The sequence below is a fragment of the Equus quagga genome, chromosome 21 (genome assembly GCF_021613505.1).
Source record: "Equus quagga isolate Etosha38 chromosome 21, UCLA_HA_Equagga_1.0, whole genome shotgun sequence".
Lineage (NCBI taxonomy): Eukaryota > Metazoa > Chordata > Mammalia > Perissodactyla > Equidae > Equus > Equus quagga.
In genome coordinates this window covers 36,433,913-36,453,280 of record NC_060287.1, presented here as the reverse complement: position 1 = coordinate 36,453,280, position 19,368 = coordinate 36,433,913, and the positions used below count along the sequence as shown (strand labels likewise).

The window sequence follows — 19,368 nt, the reverse complement described above, 5'->3', positions numbered from 1 at the left end:
TGTTAGCTCAGGGCTAATCTTCCTCAGCAAAAAAAAAAAAAAAAAAGGACTCAGCCACCTCTACGTGGAGGTTGGGGAAGACCTCCCAGCAGAGGTGACAGCTCTGAGTGCATGTGGACTTTAGATATGAACTCTGGTGCTGAGTGCAGTACGGAGAAGATGGGCCCCAATAGCAACAGGAAAGTCTGGCCCCAAAGGAGAAGCCGCTTCTTGTACCGCCTTCCCTTAGAACGAACACACATAAGAAAAATCCCAAAAGTGCTGCTGCCCTTCCATGTATCTACCCCCTTTTAACTGGAGAATTTAAAGAGAGCTTGCCGTGCCTGAGCGAGCCGGTAAATTTTCTGCTTCAGGAATCTTCTCTTGGTGGAGGTCTCGCTCTGTTCTTGAAGCATCCAAGAATAGTGCTCTTTGTCGTACAGTAACTGCATCATGGCTTTCTGCAAACAGTCGCTATTGTCTTGCAGCATAAAATACTGGATTATGAATGGGATCTGGTTGGCAAGACGCTGGCTGGTTTCCTGGAAGAGGAGGGTAAGAAGAGTGGGTTGGCCACGTCCATGTGGTCCCATCCACCCCTACCCCGGGGATCAGGATCAAACCACAGGAACGTTCCATTTGGGTTGCCTGATTTTTACTACACAGGTATTTCCTCTGGCACTAAGAACCCACGTGGTGGGGTAGCAAACCCATAACCCCTTCTGGGCATCCTCGCCTTTCCAGGAAGTCCCCCCTCCAACGACTTCACCTCCCGTTGAGACTTCCTGGCCCCATGATGGCCCCGCTCCCTTCTGGAGCAGATCGGGACCTGTTTCAATGCTTCCCTCTCTTCATCAGCACGTCCAGTTTGCCTGACAGGGGACCCCACCCCTGGGTACTCTACTTTCTATTCTCACTAAGAAAAGGCTTCAGGAGTCAGGCTTCTTTGCAGTTTAAAAGCTATCTTCCTTTCTATGCACCCTAATTCTTCAGCCCATGGACGGAGGGTTGGAAACCATGTCACAAAATCAAGGGAAAGGAATTTTCACTCCTGTTTGGTGGAGCTGGTGAGTTTGAGGCACTTCAAGAGCTGACTGCCTTCTGAACATCCAGGAAAGCTAAATTAATAAACAGTAAAGTTAGTGCGTCTTGCGTTTTGCTGTGTTCTGATAATAGTAATTTTGCAATTCATGCAGAGCATACAATATAAAGAGCTATGGGGTAGGAATTAATTCTGAGTACACGCTCTGCCACATTGAAAATCTGATTTGGGGCAAGTTCATTAGAAGTGCTTGATAGGGTTACTGTAGAATTATAAATGAGCTAATACACGAGCAGTAACAGCTTAGTGCATCATGGTGGTCCCTCCCTTCTGCGCTCAGCTAAGCACCTCTCAGCCAGCTCACTGACCTGTGCGCCCACACACTCACCGAGAAATATGCATTCAGGTGGAGCCCGATTTCAGTGATGGAGGAAATCTGGGACAGATCATTTAAAAGAGGCGATTGCAACTTTAGATTCTGTGGAGGTGTTCCCTTGGCGCTAAAAGTCTCTGCTCGGATTTTGCTGAGAACCACGCCGTAAATCTGGTCTTGACAGAAAACCAGCTGCTCCATCTTGAACTGAAGTCGGATCAGATTTTCTGCTGTTTCCACTTGTCTCGTTCTTATCTCCTCAATCTTGCTCTGTTTGGATAAGAAAGAGAAACACATTCCTTTTTTCCCCCCTGTTGTTTAGTCAACTTAGGAAATACTACTATGTTGAACACAGAATTAAAGATAATTTGAGGTCAAAGAAGGCCTGAGACTTTAATGGTGATTTCCAGAAGGTGCCTACTTCACCCCTCCTTCTTGTCCTCATCAACCTTATTTTGTGACACTACCCCATCACTTGCCCATCCCGCCTTCTCTTCTCCCGTTCTTTCTCTCTGCCTTGACCTCCCCTTCCTCCCACACCACCATCTTTCTGCTTCCTCAGCTGTGGTTTAGTCGGCATTTTTACATCCATTGCTCTGGTCTCTCTAGTTGGCTAGAATCCAACCATTCCAGAACGACTCCGGCACCAAGGAACACAGCGCGATGACAGCTTGATATTTTCGTTTCCCAGAAATCCTGTGACTCCTGTGTCACCCACACAGTCAAAGGCAGTCTGGGAAAGGAAGGGATGACATGGTGGAGGGAGTCACTTCCTGGCTTTTGAGTTTCAAACAGACTTTGGCACACTAAAGGCAGAGACAGTGGTTTGAGAGAGAGACAGGGCCTGTGAGTTTCACAGGGGGCTGCTTTTTCTTCTTTTTCGGAGGGTATGTGGTAAATGACAATGTGTATGGCAAATCCCCTCGTAGGTTTAGGGCCTTAGAGCAGAAATGGTCTGTGTGGCACTTCCCAAGAGGAGTGACATGGTGGAGGGGAGGGTGGGGGCTGGAGGCCCCGGAGAGCTCTGAGCCCCAGCGTGATATAGGGAGCTGTGCCAAGACTTCTTAGCTATCCAAGGACAGCGCAAAGGGATGGAGGCCCTTGGTGGGTCCTGGAGTTTCTTTGGCCCCATTTCGGTGTGTGCTTGCAGCAGCGTGCTCCGGTGCCCTGTCAGGGCTGGGGAAGAGCTCAGGAGATCCAGCCCTGCTGTCAGGAACACTGGGGACCCAGGGGGCCAACTGCTGAGCCTTGGGGAGGATGGTGTACATCTTGGAAGCCACCAGCCTGGAGAATTGGCGATCGAGGACCAGGCATGTCACCCATCCCATGATGAGTCACCCCAGGACTCAGACACAGCCCTTGGGAAAGTTGGAGGGGTCAGAGTGAGATTAAGCTGTCAACAACCGGCAAAAGAGAAAGGAGAAATAGTTATATTATGGTGAAATGACAGGAATTCTTTTTCTTGCTCACCTGCATTGTGGAATGAGAGTCTGACCCGTCAGCCTAAGCCTGGGCAGAAGAGGATTTTTACCTAGAGCCAAGGTGGGAGCCGGAATAGCCCCTCTTCCCTTTACTGAGAGAGGGATCCAGGAAAGAGTTTCTAAGTTGCTAAGTGGAAACTCACATAGCTATGGCACTATTTTTAAGTCAAACTTATAGAAATTTTGGACTAGGAATACTAGACAATGCCATTCTTTGTGCTAGAAAAAGATTCAAAATACCAACCAATCACTAGATAGGGTCATATGTTCAGGATACCATCACCAAGCCTAGGGCCCGCTATGCTGCAGAAGACTAACTAGGCAGAAAAGATAACCAGCCCCTGTACATTGTTCCATTTCTCCCATTGCGTGCAGACCGACTCCCGAGCAAAGCAAAATGGCAGATGCTTCTGGAGTCGCCAGCCCAGCCAACCTGAAATTATAGCCCTGGCCACGTATTTCCAAAGGACAGTGACTATCCAACTTCTTTGAAAGGTTAGACCCAGATAAATCAGCCAGTAGTAGAGGTGACCAGCAAGTAACCTGTGGGTGCTTACCTGGGCTATCTGATTAAGGTTGGAAAATTCGCCAAAATGTGTTCTGGCTGTGTTGATGAAAGTTTGCCGGACAATTTCTGACCAGAGAAAGAACAAGACATCAGTAAATTGCAAGCAGGAATAAAATGGGTTAAAGACACAAGGAGGAGAAATTAAATCATGATACACTGACTCCATTCTAGAGCTGAGCTCCCCAGAACTGCAGACCAAGAGATAAGGAAGGGATGGTACGTAATGCCAGGGAGACAGGAAACCTACTGTCACCACCCATCCTGAGCGGGTCCTATCAAGCTCCTGTCCTTTCATGAAGTGGGTGTTTTCTCCAGGGTTAGCATCTGACATGCCTCCCATAGCTGCATGGAGGGTTACGTAAAATTGGACAAAACTCATGGGCATTCTCATTCTCCCCTCAAAATGCGCAAAGAAGATCTGCAGGCTATTTGCTAATTCCCTTCCAATCTTTGCCTCTGAGGCACTGAGCCCTCTGGAAGGTGGTAGGGACAGTGACTAGAAAGGCACTCGGGAGGGCTCCTCACCTTCGACCTTCTGGAGCATGACGAGCGCGGGGTCGACCAGCTGTTCGATGTACTGCTGTACGATGGTCTCGAACGTCTTGTAGCTGACAAATCCAGAGAGTTCTTTGCCACGATACTGCTTTTCATATTTTGAGACTTCTTGACACATAACATTTTTAACTGCCACAGAAAACAAACCACCACGGTAAATTCTAATAATTCCAAAGATATTTTAAAGGCAGGAATATTTTCTTTTAAAGTCTTGCTTACCCGCTGCACCCTATGGCAGTGTTTCTAAACAGAGTTTCATCGTAATGAAAAAAAATATTCACGGTCTGATAATGCCAGTTTGAGAAATGCTGAGTTTCAAGAAACAAAAATCTTATTCTGTGAAAATGTGTTTCAATTGAGAGTCATCACCTTGAGAGAAAAGTTTAGTCTTTTTAATTGGTAGGAAAAAAATCTGATTAGTTAAATGAAAATAGAAACAAAAATTCCTATAGCACTTACAGATCTCCCAGGAATACTTCCAGACTACACTGGAGGCCCCCTACCACGGGAGTGAATAATGCTGTTTTTATCAAGTGCCAAAACAAACAAAGATACAACATGCACTCACACGCGTGCGCATGCACACGCACCCGCCTGGCCTCTGGGCTGGAGCAGAATGGAAGTTGGAATTCTGCCAGGCGGAGCAAGAAGGTTCTTGTCAAACCATTGACCTCTCTGGTCTTGGATGAGAGATGAAGAGAAGGGGGAATGGAGTAAGTGGAATTGTCTAGCCTCAAAACAGAGAAGCAAGAAGCAAGTGAGAGGCAGTGGAATTGTCTTCTGTTGAGTTGGGGAGGGCAACGCTGCAGGGCGAAGGGTCTTGATGGCTGGGAAGCAGTTGTAGATTACCAAGGGGCCCACAGTCTTCTGTGTGAGCATGTTCAGCTCTTTGCACACTTTTTATTGCCAGAAGTCGCTTCTGGTCTTGGTAAATATGACACACTTTTAGGTGGAGCCCTGTCCCAGGACTTACCTTTTTCAATATTTTCTGCAAGTACGAGTATCCAGATTTTAAACTCCTCTCTGATTTTGTTACACAGGCGGGTCTCTTTCTCCTTTACGATTTCTTCTCCTTCTTTTAACTTCTCAATGTCTTGATTAAACAGTTTAATTTTCTGAAAATGAGATAAAGTCGTAAGTCTGTGCTACAATCACATAAAAGGAGCGGGGAGCTGGGGCAGCAGGGTGTGGTGTTTGGGGCTGGGGGCTGCCAGGAGCTCAGATCCCCACCCAACCACATCATCTCTCAGGTGGGACAAGGCAGCTCTGCTGGCCATCTCGAGGGCCACCTTAAGATGTGCTGGGCCACCAGGAAGGAAGTAGCCATCTACAGGGATCTGGTGACAGACAGCCCAGCTTCTGTGCCTGAGTATCACATGGAGTCCCTGGTAATGCTCACCTCAATCAGAAAGAACATTTTATCAGCTTCGTTGCTGGGGATGCTGGCGCCACACTGGCGCAGCTCCTCTGTCGCCCTCTGGTGGCTCTCCCTTATTTGATTATCCAACAACGGAAGTGATTTCTGAACAAAACAATAGCAAACAATGAAACTGTGCAGCCCGATGATATTAACTGACGGATTTCTTAGGTATCTGGGCAGAATCCCATTTGAAAGCATCCAACAGGAGGTGGAATTTCTATTATTGTGTGAAGCTTGATAAGATGGAGGCCTGTTAAGGAGTCCGAGGAGGGCTCTGCCTGCGGTGGGTGTGCACACCAGCTTGAAGGATCTGGTGCAGAACCGTTATGTGACCGGAGTGGGGAGGAATCGGGTGATGGCCAGTTTTTGGTTTTTGTCTGGTTTGGCTCAATGCTTTGTATTTAGAGAACAAGTACACTTGAATATAATGTAAGATTTCTTGAGTAAAACGTTCTGTTGGTGATAATTTTTTGAGTATTATAAACTGATAAATGGTACTTCGGTCAAGGAGAAGTCTTGGGTGTTGATGTCAGGCTGAGTATGATCCCACCCACTCAACGATGCCGATGATAATAATGAAGATGAGGAGAAGGAAGGAGGCAGAGGGCACCACGGAGGGCTGTCTCTGAGCCAAGCATCATTCCAAGCATCTCCACATCTCAGCGAAGCCCCATACTACAGTACAAAGCACCTGGCTTTACTGCCTCCTTTTCATGAGAAAGGACCCCAAGGCTCAGAGAGGCAAATTGCTTGCATATCATCGCTGAGCAAGTAAATGGCAGAGTTCTAATTCGCACCTGGCTCAGCATCCCCCAACTCGTGAAGACACCTGAGTGAGCAGCAGCCTCAACTGCTGCTTTGGCGAATGAGTTCCTTGCAGCCAGCCAGGCAGGATGAGTGCCCCGGGATTCAGAGGCAGTTCATGGATTAGCATACCAAGAAGTTGCTAAGGTCGCACAGACTCTTTTTCTTTTTTAATCTATAGGTAGAAAGGTATTAAATTTTTCCCTGATGTTTCAAATTATCCCTATCATAATTGAATCTTGACATAAATTTTTGAAATTACTTTATTGCAAATTTTAGATTCAACTTTTAATGTACAATATTAAATGTTTGAGAAATGTGTTATCAGAAAAAGTTATCAAAATGCAACTTCATTTTGCAAAAAAGATGTTCTTCTCAGTGAGACAGGGATGTATCTGTCAAAGCCCTCTCCTGCAGTCCATGGGGATTCCTCTGGAATTAGTACTCCTCTAAGTGTGTTCCCTGGGGCACCTGGGAAGTCAGAAGCGCACAGTCATGGGCCCCACCCTAGACCTACTACGCTCAGAAATTCTGAGCAGTCTGAGTTTAAACAAACTTTCCAGGTGAGTCTGGTGCACACTACAGTTTAAGAACCACTGGCCCCTTCCAACCAAATATTTTTTGAATATGTGTTTCACGGCTCAAAAGAATTCATTGCTTTTGTCTGACCCAATTCAGCATGGACTGGAATCCAGGCCCTGGGAGCAGCGCTGCTCTAAGGGCCAATCTTCCATCTTCCCGTGTTGTTCATCCTCACGCATGAAGTTCAGGCAAACACTACGAATATTCTATTTCTCAAGAAGCCCGAAACCAGTTCTCCTATCTTTAACAACATCACGAGAACTTTGGTTTCCCTTTTTGAGAATTAGTGAAAACTGAACATTTATTTCTCACAAGTTTGAGGTTGGGAAGATTTTTTTTTATACTGTGAAGCATTGACAATCTATTAAAAATAGAAAACTTTGCTAACTTGGTGTGTGGCTTTTTCCACTGCCTGATTTTGTTTCCCTTTTTCCAAAACTCTCCTGGGAGCGTCTGACCAAGAGCGGTTTGGTTTCCAGAATGTGCTGCTTAGGGCAGTTCAGTGGATGTCGTAGCCAACTCATGACCCAGAGAGAGACTTGGGCACCTGCGATGTTGATAACTGGCCACCCAACCCCTTGACTCACGTTGATGTGCGAGATGAGCTCGGTGGTAAGTCTTTCTGCCAGACGAGGCACCGTGGCCTTCCCCTGCTCCAGGAGAGCTCTGAAATAAGACACAGCCCACAGGAATTCAGGAAGGACGCATATGGCTATTTTTCCAGGACTGGGTTTTATGCTCAGTTCCCTGGGGTGACATGTGCCATCAGAAAAGCCAGGTAGTGCCTGGGAAAGACAGTTGCTGTTGACGGAGTGAGCCCATCCCTAAGCTATACATTCATTGTCTCTTTTTATCATTCCAACAAACTCATGAAGTAAGTCATCTTTTTATTTACAGGTAAACAAAATAAACCTAACTTCATAGAACTTTAGCGACTTGTCTAAACCAATATTTTATTTCTTGTAACAAATATTTCCCCCTGAATAGCCAAATCAATTTTGAGAAAGAAGAACGAAGCTGGAGGTATCACACTTCCTGATTTCAAAGTACATTACAAAGCTACAGTAATTAAAACAGTACAGTGCTAGCATAAAGCTAGATATATAGATCTATGGAACAGAATACCGAGCCCAGAAATAAATCCAGTCATATACAGGTAACTGGCCTTTGACAAGGGTGCCAATAATGCACAATGGGAAAAGGATAATCTTTTCTACAAGTGGTGTTGGGAAAACTGGATATCCACGTGCAAAAGAATGAAACTGATCCTTATTTACACTATACACAAAAGTCAACTGAAAATTGACTAAAGGCTTAATTGTAAGATCTGAAACTGTAAAACACCTAGAAGAAAACATAGGGGAAACTCTTCATGATATTGGTCTTGGAAATGATTTCATGGATATGACACCAGAAGCACAGGCAACAAAGGCAAAAATAGACAAGTGGGACCACATCGAACTAAAAAGCTTCTGCCCAGGAAAGGAAACAATCAACAGAGGGAAAGGAAACCTACGCAATGGGAGAAAATAATTGCAAACCATATATCTGATAAGGGGCTGATTTCCAAAATATATAAGGAACTCCCACAAATTCAATAGCAAAAAATCCTAACAACCCAATTAAAAAATGGGCTAAAGACTTCAAGAGATTTCTTCAAAGAAGACTTACAAATGGCCAACAGGTACATGAAAAGATGCTCACTGTCACTAACCATCAGGGAAATGCAAATCAAAACCACAATGAGATATCACTTCACATCTGTTAGGGTAGACATTATCAAAAAAAAAACACAGAAGACAAGCATTGGCAAGGATGTGGAAAAAATGGAACCCTCGTATACTCTTGGTGGGAATGCAAGATGGTGCAGCCACGATGGAAAGCAGCATGCAGGTTCCTCAAAAAATTAGAGATGGAACTACCACATGACCCAGCCATCCCACTTCCGGATATTGATTCAAAAGAACTGAAATCAAGATCTCAAAGAGATATTAGCGCTCCTATGTTCGTTGCAGCATTATTCACAATAGCCGAGATGTAGGACAGCCTAAATGTCCAGGGACAGAAGAATGGATAAAGAAAATGTGGAAGATACGTGCAATGGAATATGATTCAGCTAAAACAGAAGGAAATTCTGCAATGTGTGACAATGTAGATGAACCCTGAGGACATTATACTGAGTGAAATAAGCCAGTCACGGAGAGACAAATACTGCACGGTTCCACTGACATGAGCTGTCTAAAATAGTCAAACTCGTGCAGTCAGAGAATGGACTAGTGGTTGCCAGGTGTTGGGGGAGGAGAAGATGGAGAGTCGGTAACCAATGAGCATAAAGCTTCAGTTAAGCAAGATGAGTAAGTTCTAGAAATCTACTGAACAACATTATGCCCATGGTTGACAAGACTGTATTGTGCACTTAAAATTCTGTTAAGAGGGTAGACCTCATGTTAAGTGTTCTTACTGCAATAAAATTAAATTTAACAAATGTTTCCATGGTGTCTACTGAGTGCCAGGCGCCATTCTAAGGGCTCTCCAAATATTAACGTATTTAATCACTGAACAGCCGATCTTCGAGAAAGGCAAAGGCCGGGAGTGGTTAAGTAGCTTGCCCAGGGCTACACACCGGACAGTATGACTGCAGAGTGTTTGCTGTTGATGCTAATTCAGGGAGGACCCCGTAGGATCGTTTTTCCAATGCTGCTCTGAGTGGCTCTCCCGCAAGGGCTGGGTCCCAGTGTGTGGGCACTCGAGGATTTAAATGCCTACCTTCAAGGACAGGCAGTTCAACATGCTTTCTCCTCCAAGACTTAACTTTCCCACAGACCTTGGGCAGTGGTTTTCAATGTGTGGTCCCTGGACCAGCAACAGCAGCCTCAACTGGGAACTTGTTAGAAACACAAATCCTTGCCACCTCCTCGCCCGACCTGACCGCAGAAACTCTGAGACAGCGCACAGCTGGCTAGATTTCAACAAATTCTCCAGGAGATTCTGCTGCTCATTCGGGCTTGAGAACCATGGGTTTGACTATTATAGACTCTTTTCTCTGCTCAGCAGGCAGAGTTTCCCTCTCCTGTGACCCCCAATGCTATTGAAAACATGCGCTTCTTTCATTCAGGGCGGGAGCAGAGAGGAAGAACGAAGGAATTGGGGTGGTATTTATGGAGCGCTGGCTATTGGTGCACCAGAACCCTTGTGTGTGTCAGATTATCAAACCCTAAACACAGTTCCGGGAAGTAGTAGTAGCAGATGAGAAAGCAAAAGCTCAGAGAGGCTGAGCCATTTCCCAGGGGCACGCAGCAAGTAGCAATTCATGACTTTCCCTCTGTATCTCTCCTTAAAGCAGGGGTGCCCTCTGCATCTTATCACCCTGCTCCCACGTGGTTCAAGGATAGCAAGCTCCTGAATAAAATGAAAGTGAAAAGTGCCCAATTCAATGAGAGACATCCCAATGTCCTGCAAGCTGTGGTCTCTACAGGATGGTTTATAGGAAATAAAACCAGTTCGTTTGCAGGCTCTCAAGAGGTGGAGAGTTCCATTAAGCAGGTTTAATGTGTACCATTTATGATGGTTCATACAGGTTTCTGGAGGTTAACCGTAGCTTAACATAGGTTGACATAGGTTTCTGGACTGGTGTTTCTCGGCCTGTTTCCACTCACTATTTCTTTGATCTCATTACTCTTATCTATAAAAATGGGAAGGACCTCACTTGCCATACGTATCTCTTAAGATTTTGTGGGACTAAAGGGCCAGCGCCATGGCCGAGTGGTTAAGTTTGCGTGCTCTGTTTCGGCAGCCTGGGGTTTACTGGTTCGGATCCTGGGTGTGGACCTACATACTGCTCATCAAGCCATGCTGAGGCAGCGTCCCACACAGCACAACCAGAAGGACCTGCAACTAGAATATACAACCATGCACGGGGGCTTTTGGGAGAAAAGTTTTTTTTAAAAAAAAGAGGAAGATTGGCAACAGATGTTAGTTCAGGGCCAATCTTCCTCATCAAAAAGCATTAAAAAAAATTTTGTGGGACTCAAATGAGAAAGCAAGTGAAAGCCTTTTGGGAACCACAGTGCCCTATCCTCTAAGAAATGCCATATTACCATTGTTAATCAGCACCATCAGAGTCCAAGAAAAAATGATTTGTCTAAGGAAACCAATAAATTTAACACTCAAATAAAGACAAGGCTAGGTTGTGCTACCTTGTGTAATTTTTATATATAATTTGGCAACCATCTCGGCTGACTCTGGCAGGCGAGGCTGGCTTCCGTGGAGTCCAATTCCAGGGCTGTCCTAAAGAATCTCACCTGAAATACGGGTGTGTTTGAAAGAACGCCATTTCTCTCTTGGTGGCCTCCGCCAAGCTCAGCTTGTTGGTGATGTCCTGCTGGCCCCTGCACTTCACGATCATGTAACCCTTTTTCAGATGGTAGGTGAGGTTCTGCACCACATTCACCACAACTTTTTCCGTGCCCTTGTCCACGAGGTCTGGTTTGGTCAGGATCCCTGTGAGATGGTTAAAGAACCACAAGGGAAAGCTCAGTTCTCTCCTCACGTATATTTGAATGCTGCCGGGCTATGGGATCCCTCTTTGGCCGGGACCAACAAAGTCTTCTTCAGCCTTAATTGCCCAGCGCCTGACAGCCCATTCATTCATTCATTCATTCCATCGTCACCCGTCTTATCTGCATTTTTATTTGCTCACCCACTGGCTCAACTCATTAATTCCCTTGTATAATTTACTTGATCAATGTTTCTTGGGCACCTGCTGGGTTATGCCCTCGTTCACCTAGGGCAGGTGAACTGACCAGCTCCAGCAGCTCCATCACCGTGTTCCCAAGACCACCTCATTCCCCACTGTCAGGAGGGCCAGTGCCATCTCTCTAGCTTCTCCCATCACAGACCCACCCTGCCGCTTTCCTTGGGCGCCTCCTTTGGTATTCCCCTCCCTGCCTTCCCCCTCACTCTTCTGTCCCTCACTTTCCCACTCACATTGGATTGAAAGCTTCGAATCCCGAGCATTTACTTTTGCTCGTGTTCTTTGAGTGTCAAATAGCCACTGCATTCTTTGCTTGATTATGTTAGAAACCTGAATGTCACCTTTTACTATTTTTGTCCTTATTTTTAACTTGCTGTTATGTCTGACCATCTGGTCTACCACTTCCTGAAATCTTCCGGGCACCTCAGCAGTTGAATTTCTCTCTCTCTGTTTTAAACTCCCTGTTACCAGAAGCTGTCATTTAAGAGAGATCTTTACACTCACTAAAAGGTTTGTGTGAGCACAGACCGTCATGTTACTAACAGAGCCAAGAAGTCTCTGAATCTACTCTTGCACCTTCCATTGGTAAAGGAGAGGACCTTCCAATGGGAGGGGAGACCGCAGCCAGGAAGGCCATTCCCTGGATCCAGCCGTCATTCATTGTACTTTATTCGGAGAAGAGGCAGTCAGATAATACAAATTGAAGCTTGCAATTAGAATTCACCCTAGCTGGGGAGAGAGGACCTTTTCTTACTGTGCCTCAGTTTGAAACAGGACTCAAGTCAGAAAATCCACATGCTTCCATCTACGGCATCCACTCATAAGCATCATTGAATGCCCCAACTATTGGGCCACAGAGAAAGGCAGTGTCAGCAATTTTTAGATGCTTTCATTTTTTTCTCTTTTTAAATTAATTCATTTCTGATTATATTACACTTACGTATTGAATTAACAAATGCTTATTAATCACACCACTTTAGGTGTTAAGGAGGTGGTAGTAAATGAGATGGCAGAATCCCTGGTCTCATGAATGTCGCCCCATCTTCTAGTGGGAAAAAGTCAGATAAATTAATCTAGTAATATACAAGAAATAAAGGAAAGTATCTGATATCAAAGTGCTATGAAGAGAATTAAAATAAAGTGAGATGCTGCCAAATGACTGCAGGCAGGAGCGGATGGTACAGTTTTAGGTTGGGTGGACAAAGAGGGCCTCTGGGAAGGCAACAGGTGGTCTGAGATCTGAATGAGAGGAAGGAACCAGCCCAGTGAAGATGGACAAAGAGCATTCCAGACCCTTGGGTGAGAGGGAGCTGAGATGACTGAGCCAGACTGGAAAAGCGCTAATATTTAGTGAGAATTGTTGATTATCTGAGTTTGTGGATAATTAGAGGACTAGAAAACTGACTATTAATAAGAAGAGTTACTAAATTTATGCAAAGACATTAATATCCCAATATATCTATCTGCTGGACAGATGATATTATCTACTTTGGCCACCAATAAGGCATCTCTAATGACTTATGATCACAAGAAGAGAAAGAATTTGGACTTACAATGAATGACTGGTGACCCAAAGCCTGAGTTTTCTCTCTGGTTCAGTGTGTCGGAGATGCCTGTGGAACTCAACAGCTAAGAGGGCACAAGGGTAGTTGGCATACAGTAAAACCTTATGTTTGAGGTGCAGTCCCTTAATATTTATTTCTATCTTTACTGGAAAACCAGGCATTTGTTTGGGAAGAAACAAAAAAAGGTAATTATATCCTGAGCATCCATTTTGTCAGGGGAAATGACCTGCAAATTTTCAGGAAGGTAAACTCTATGGGCAGGTGGACTAATTGATGAAGAAGTGATATTGAAGAAAAATATTAAAAATTTAAAAATGGCAGCTATCATTTTCCGAGAAGATACTGTGTGCACACACGGAACTACCATCACATACAATCGTCCTTCATGTAATCCTCCCAGCAGCCCTAGCGAATAGGTGTGACTGTCGGTACCACTTTGCAGATGAGGGAATCGAGGCTAGGAGAGGTTAAATACACTGCCCAAGGACATGTAGCCAGTAAGCAGTAGACTATGGCTTCAAATCCAGAGACTGTGCTGTTAAACCAAGTCCCCTACAGTGCCTTCCAAGGTGACATTTTTTAAAGACGGTTAGGAGAACCTGGTTCCCCATGAAGGGTTCTGCCTGTGTATGAATTCTGCGGACATTCACGCTCCGATGCAAGCCTGGCGGTGTGTTCATGAGGCCTGATGAAGGTCTTCTCCATGCACCACGGGGTCCCAAGAGCTTCAACTGTGGATGGCAGAGCTGATGGGCCCCTTTGTCCTCTCTAGACCATTGTGGGAAAGCAAACAAGGCAGTTCTCGTCCCCCATCCAGAATGGCTCGTGAGTGCAAATGAGGGATGAGAGGAAGGAGGCTGCAGAACCCCCAAATTCTGGCCATGTATCTAACCCTGACTGTGAGTGAAGACGACTTATTTGCGGTGCGTGAATGAGCCCTGGGCCCACGGGGCTTCTGCTGTGAACAGCACTTGGATCCAATGCAGGATGTGGGCGTCTCTAACAATGCTACGTTCCAGGATCTTCTAAATGTAAGAGGAGTCTCCCCCATCCTTCCCATCTTCTGGAAGCTTGGTTCTGTCCTCTTACCTATGGTCCTGTCTCCCTCGGGGTCCACCTCCTGAGCCATGCTCAGCGCCTCTGTGGTGGCGATGTCCACATTACAGGGGACCACCACCAGGTTGATCGTCTCTTGCCTCTGGATGTACTTCCTGATGAGCGTCTTGATCTGATGCCAAAGAACCACACAGGAGAATCATACATCTCTGCTCATCCAACAATGCGACCCCACAGGTGTGACTGTGAAAAACCAATGTGTTCCCAGAGCGTGAGCCTGTTTCCACACCTCCGGGCTTTGCTTGGCCTGTCCCTTCCTCTGGAATGACCACCCAGCTGCCCTTACTGAGTTCTCTGTGGATTTCCCACCTATCATACAAATCCCATCACCGGTATTTCTTCTTTCCTGAAGACTCTCTGATTCCTGTAGCCCGATGGGACCTCTCCTCCCTCTCTAGATCTCTCCTGCTATGCTTCTAACTGACGCCTTCTATGAGAGTGATTTGCATTTGTGTTGTATCAGCCCGAGAAGCCCAGAAGTGCCTTTGTGGTGATCCGTGACACTGGTCCCAATATCCCCATGAGGAGTCCAGCGCAACACCCCAAGTGGCAGGTGCTCAGTGCCTGCTCACGACAGAATTATCTGATACCAATACTATCTCTACGCATGTTTATTCCTCATATTAATGACTTTATCTGCAATTTAGTCTTGGAAGGGGTCTAGCTCATTCAAATTAGAGAAATCCAATAAAATTTCTGAGAATTTGTAGGCGAAAGAGAGATGTGGGCAACATGAGCCTTAAAATACCAAGTTTCAGTATTATGTTTTCTCATGGACAATACAAACAAACATGGAAAGGCAGACACCTTGGGACATATTTCCTTATATTTTGGCACAATTCACACATACCTTTGCTCATCTGATATCCCATCTAATTATTTTAAGTTGCACACAGAAGATAATACTGCATTACCGCAAGATAGAAAATTTGTATCATGTAAGTACAAACTAGCACCATATAAACAATTAGACACTGGCATGAAATAAAAATGACATATATAAGCAGGACAAATTAGGTCTCAGCCAAGGGAAAATTTAACTGAGTAAAGTTATAATGAACCTCTATAAGCGAGTATTAATGTTAATTGTCCTCAAACTAAAAGTTATCTTCTTGGTGCTCCTTCCCTCTGCTACACCCATGTGACCATCCTGCTGATGTCTGCAAGTGGCAGACCATATAACCCAGGGTTCTCCACCTCAGCACTATTGACAAATTCGGGTGGATAACTCTTTGTTGTGGGGGCCATCCTGTGCACTGTAGAATATTTAGCTGCATCTCTGGTCTCTACCCACTGGACGCGGGTAGCAATCCACCGTTCCCAAGCTGTGACAACTAAAAATGTCTCAGACGTTGCCAATGTCCCCTGGGGGTAAAATAGACTCAGACTGGGAACTGCTGTGGATCTTGGGGACTGATAGCTGCTCCCCAGAATGTCTGCCTGGAGAGCAAAGTCTCACAAAGAACACATTCTCATCATGCAGCAAACAGTTGCTACTGGGAGCCCACCAGGCACTAGGCTCATTCTAGGGTCTAGAGAGTCAGCAATGAAGATACAGGCAATGTCCCGCAGGAGTTTACACCCCAGGAGGGAATATAAGCAGTAAACACTCATTACGGAGGACAGATGGAATCGGAAGGGCCAGGCACGGGGTATTGGACATCAGGGAAGGCACCACTGAGAGGGTGGCACTTGAGCAGAACCCTGAAGGAAATAAGAGAATGTGCCATGTGGAAATCTGGGTGGGGAGAACATTTCAGGAAGAAGGAAGAGTAGATGCAAAGATGGAGGGACCAGGGTGCGCTGGAGAGTTCCAAGACCACCAAGGACTCAGCTGTGGCTGGAGAGGGGCCAGAGATGGGGGCGCAGTGATAGGAGAAATGGCCAATGAACTAGTGGGGCCAGGTCCCATTGGACCTTGGGAGGTTTTATGCTGATTGACATGGGAGCCATTGGAGAACTTCAAGGAAGGACAGCAACCAACCTGTTCTTTGAAACGCGAGAGTTGTATTGGGAACGCACTTGGGATGGGGGTGCTGCATGAAGGGCAGAAGCAGGAAAAGCAAGTAGGAGGCCAGTGCAGACATGATAACTCAGTAAGAGATGGTGGTGGTTTGGGCTAACATGTTGGTGATGGACGGGGGAAACGTGGTTGGACTCCGGATGTCTTTGAACGTAGAGTCAGTCGGGTCTGCAGCCGGACTGGATGTGTTGTGTGAGAGAAAGAGAGGCGGCAAGGCTGACCGGGGCGACGGTGACCTGAGCCACTGCAAGGATGGAGGTGCCATTTCCTGTGATGGAGGAGACTGTGGGAGGGTGGGTGTGGGTGGGAAGATCAGCTGCTGGTTTAGGACCTGTTGAGTTTACCATGCCTATTAGACATCCAGAGGGAAATGGCCAGTGAGCAGCTGGAGATGGGAGCCTGGAGTTCAGGGGAGAGATTTGGGCTGGAAATAGAGATTTACGAGTGGTATTTAAAGCGCCGAGACTAGATGAGCTACCAAGGGAGGGTTTTGATATAAAGAAGAGATCTTTGAGGTACTATACCATTTGCAGGTCAGGAAAATGGGAAAGAATTGACAGAGAAAAAGTGGTCAAGGGAGGAAGGGAGGGGGAGAACCAGAGTGAATTTGCCCTGAAGCCAGTGAAGATGTTTTTCGAGGAGGGGGTGATAACTTGCATTTGGAAATAAAAATATTTAATGCGCTGAAAGCGAATGAGAAGTAAAGACTGAGGAAAAGCAAAGCGCTTAAGCATCCCGGAACACGAAGGAAAGCCTTAGAATCATGGTGCGCACATTTTTCAAGTACTTTAGGCACCTGTGATATTTTGCCATCTCAACCAATTTGTTTTGGATGAAATTGTTTGAGATCAAAGTGTTTTGTTGGAATCATCTGGACACCATTAGAGGACGGATGGAGTGGCAGGAGGCAGCTGCTTGCTCTGACCCCATCTGTGCATCTTTCTCACATCCCTGCCAATTCGATGGATGGATCAGGACCCTCCTAGGAGGGTAAGAAGTATGGATGTAGTGGCTGAACTCAGTAAGGGAAATGAGCTAATTACACCACCCCTAGAGAGACCGAGAATGGCGCTCTGGATGTTGAGGAAGAAAGCGTAATTTAACTGCCCAAGACAGTGGAGCCAGCAGACACCCCACCCAGGGGGCTCCTGGCACTGCCATACCCCAAGTTTGGCTACGGTTGAGCTCCCCACACTGGCAGTGTCCCCTATAAAAGGGAAGGGGGCAGGCAAGTGACCCCAGTCGTAGGACAGGAGGGTCTTGTCTTCTCCTCCTCCATCCTAGCCCTCCGCTCCTTGGACCGCGCCCCTGCTCCTGAGCCCATCCTTGTCTCCTTGGCTTCCATGTGAGCTGGCTTGGCAAAGCTTGACAAGGCTGGTCTTGGGATGGCCCAGCCCAGAGATCATGTGCCATTCAGGCATCTCAGTGAGGAGCGTGTTCTCAGGTAACCTGAAGTGGGAAGGTCAAAGGAGCAACAGGCTCAGTGGCTGTTGGTGAGTGTTGGGTTGTTGCTGTCCTGCAGCTGTCATCCCTCTTCATGGTGCTGGCCTTCTTGCCCCGGACCAGAGATCACAGTCTGTGCTCTGATTGACTTACACAGTGTGAATTTTTTTTTAAAAAAATTATTGCTGAAATTGGCAGATTTGATGTAAAAATCCAAATTCCTGGCTTCTTTTGAATATCACAACAGCTAGTGACAGTGGACCCACATTCTCGTGTGACAATGTCAGGCAGGGCGTGAGTTGTTCCATGTACCTCCTGTCCCACAGAATCAGTTTCTCTTGTTTCCATGACCTGCCAGGCCCCTCTCAGAACCTGAGTAGGAGACCCCTGCCCTGGACAGTCCTGCCGGTCTCCTCCCCAACCACTCAAAGTGAGGGCTGGGGAGAGGCACCTGAGCCCTTGGGCTGCTGGCAGAGACCTCCCCAACGTCGGCCCATTCCCAAGTTCCAGACAGGCTCACCTGACGTCCGATGTCCTGGGGCTGATTTCCCACGGCCACCCTGGCGATGCCGGGAAGGTCGATGAGGGTCAGATCCGGAACCTCAGGGGAAGTGATCTCCAGACTAATGAGCTCGTGGCTGATGCCAACTCCATTCCCAGCTACAAAGTTCTGGGCTACAACCACCAAGAGAGGAGAAACTCAGAATCCAAATTACAGCCCATGTGAGAAAAAGCACTTGTTCTTAAAGGTGACCGCTTGTTTTCAGAGTATAGGCGCTTCGGAGAGTCCCTGGTGCTTAAGAAACATTTCACAGAAGTCTGCAGAGTGATCTCTGAGGCCACTACGGTGGTAGCATGTACGTAAACCCTCGGAAAGTCTGTAGGAAAATATACTGACGTGTTCTCAGTGGGATGGCGGATGCACCCTGTTCTCTTTCTTTACGCTTTTCAATATTTTCCGTGGGAATTGTGGTAGTTTTAAAATATATCCACCAATTCTTCAATATTCCTCCCTTCAAAAGGTGGAAGCTTGGGAGTGGGCTGGATGCAGGGACTTGTTCTTAACAGCAGCTCTGAGGAGTGGCCTGAGATTCTGCAATTCCAACAAACCCCCAGGTGATGTCGCTCCTGCAGACCAGGAACCACCACGCTGGGAAGCCAGGACCTAGGGCCCCTGTTAACATCTTGAAATGAGTTGAAGCCCAGGAGTGTCTAGGTGAGGGGAAGGTGCCAACGGCAAAAATCAGATATGTAGGACACCCATGCCAAGGACAAGATGAGGACGGGGACATGTCTCCAGGGAAGCCTGGAGACATGAGGATGACGCTCCCTAAGCCCACCCCAGTTACTTGCTTTGTGTCAATACCTCCCCCCTTCCTTCCCTTCTCAGAATTTGCCTTTGGATGTTGCATGGAACAGAAAGTGAATCCTGGAACATCAGGGCCAGAAGACCCTTCTTTCTCCAGCAGCCTTGCCTGGGGGTCATCAAGCCTACACTTGGACACAATAAACTCACTGGACCGAACAACTTATTTGTGACCAATTCTGTGGCACAATGGCTTTGGGATGGGGAGAGGATCCATTCTGATAGACTCCAAGGCCTTAGGTAAAGGGCCCCTGGGAAGGTCGCATGGTTGTGACCTACAGGAGTGCACTTGATATTG

At 46.5% G+C, this 19,368-nt stretch overlaps 1 protein-coding gene across 1 annotated transcript in view; it reads right to left on the bottom strand.

Annotated features, from left to right (window-relative positions):
* Positions 1-19,368, bottom strand: part of LOC124231392 (interferon-induced GTP-binding protein Mx2-like) — a 35,285-nt gene continuing 15,917 nt past the window's right edge. The window contains exons 5-14 of the mRNA XM_046648178.1: positions 18,225-18,379; positions 14,212-14,350; positions 11,106-11,304; positions 7,392-7,470; positions 5,398-5,520; positions 4,972-5,113; positions 3,969-4,127; positions 3,433-3,509; positions 1,410-1,664; positions 1-521 (exon numbers count right to left, since the gene is read on the bottom strand). Of these exons, the coding sequence (XP_046504134.1) occupies positions 291-521; positions 1,410-1,664; positions 3,433-3,509; positions 3,969-4,127; positions 4,972-5,113; positions 5,398-5,520; positions 7,392-7,470; positions 11,106-11,304; positions 14,212-14,350; positions 18,225-18,379 (1,559 nt within the window). The 3' untranslated portion in view covers positions 1-290. The remainder of the gene's footprint in view (positions 522-1,409; positions 1,665-3,432; positions 3,510-3,968; positions 4,128-4,971; positions 5,114-5,397; positions 5,521-7,391; positions 7,471-11,105; positions 11,305-14,211; positions 14,351-18,224; positions 18,380-19,368) is intronic.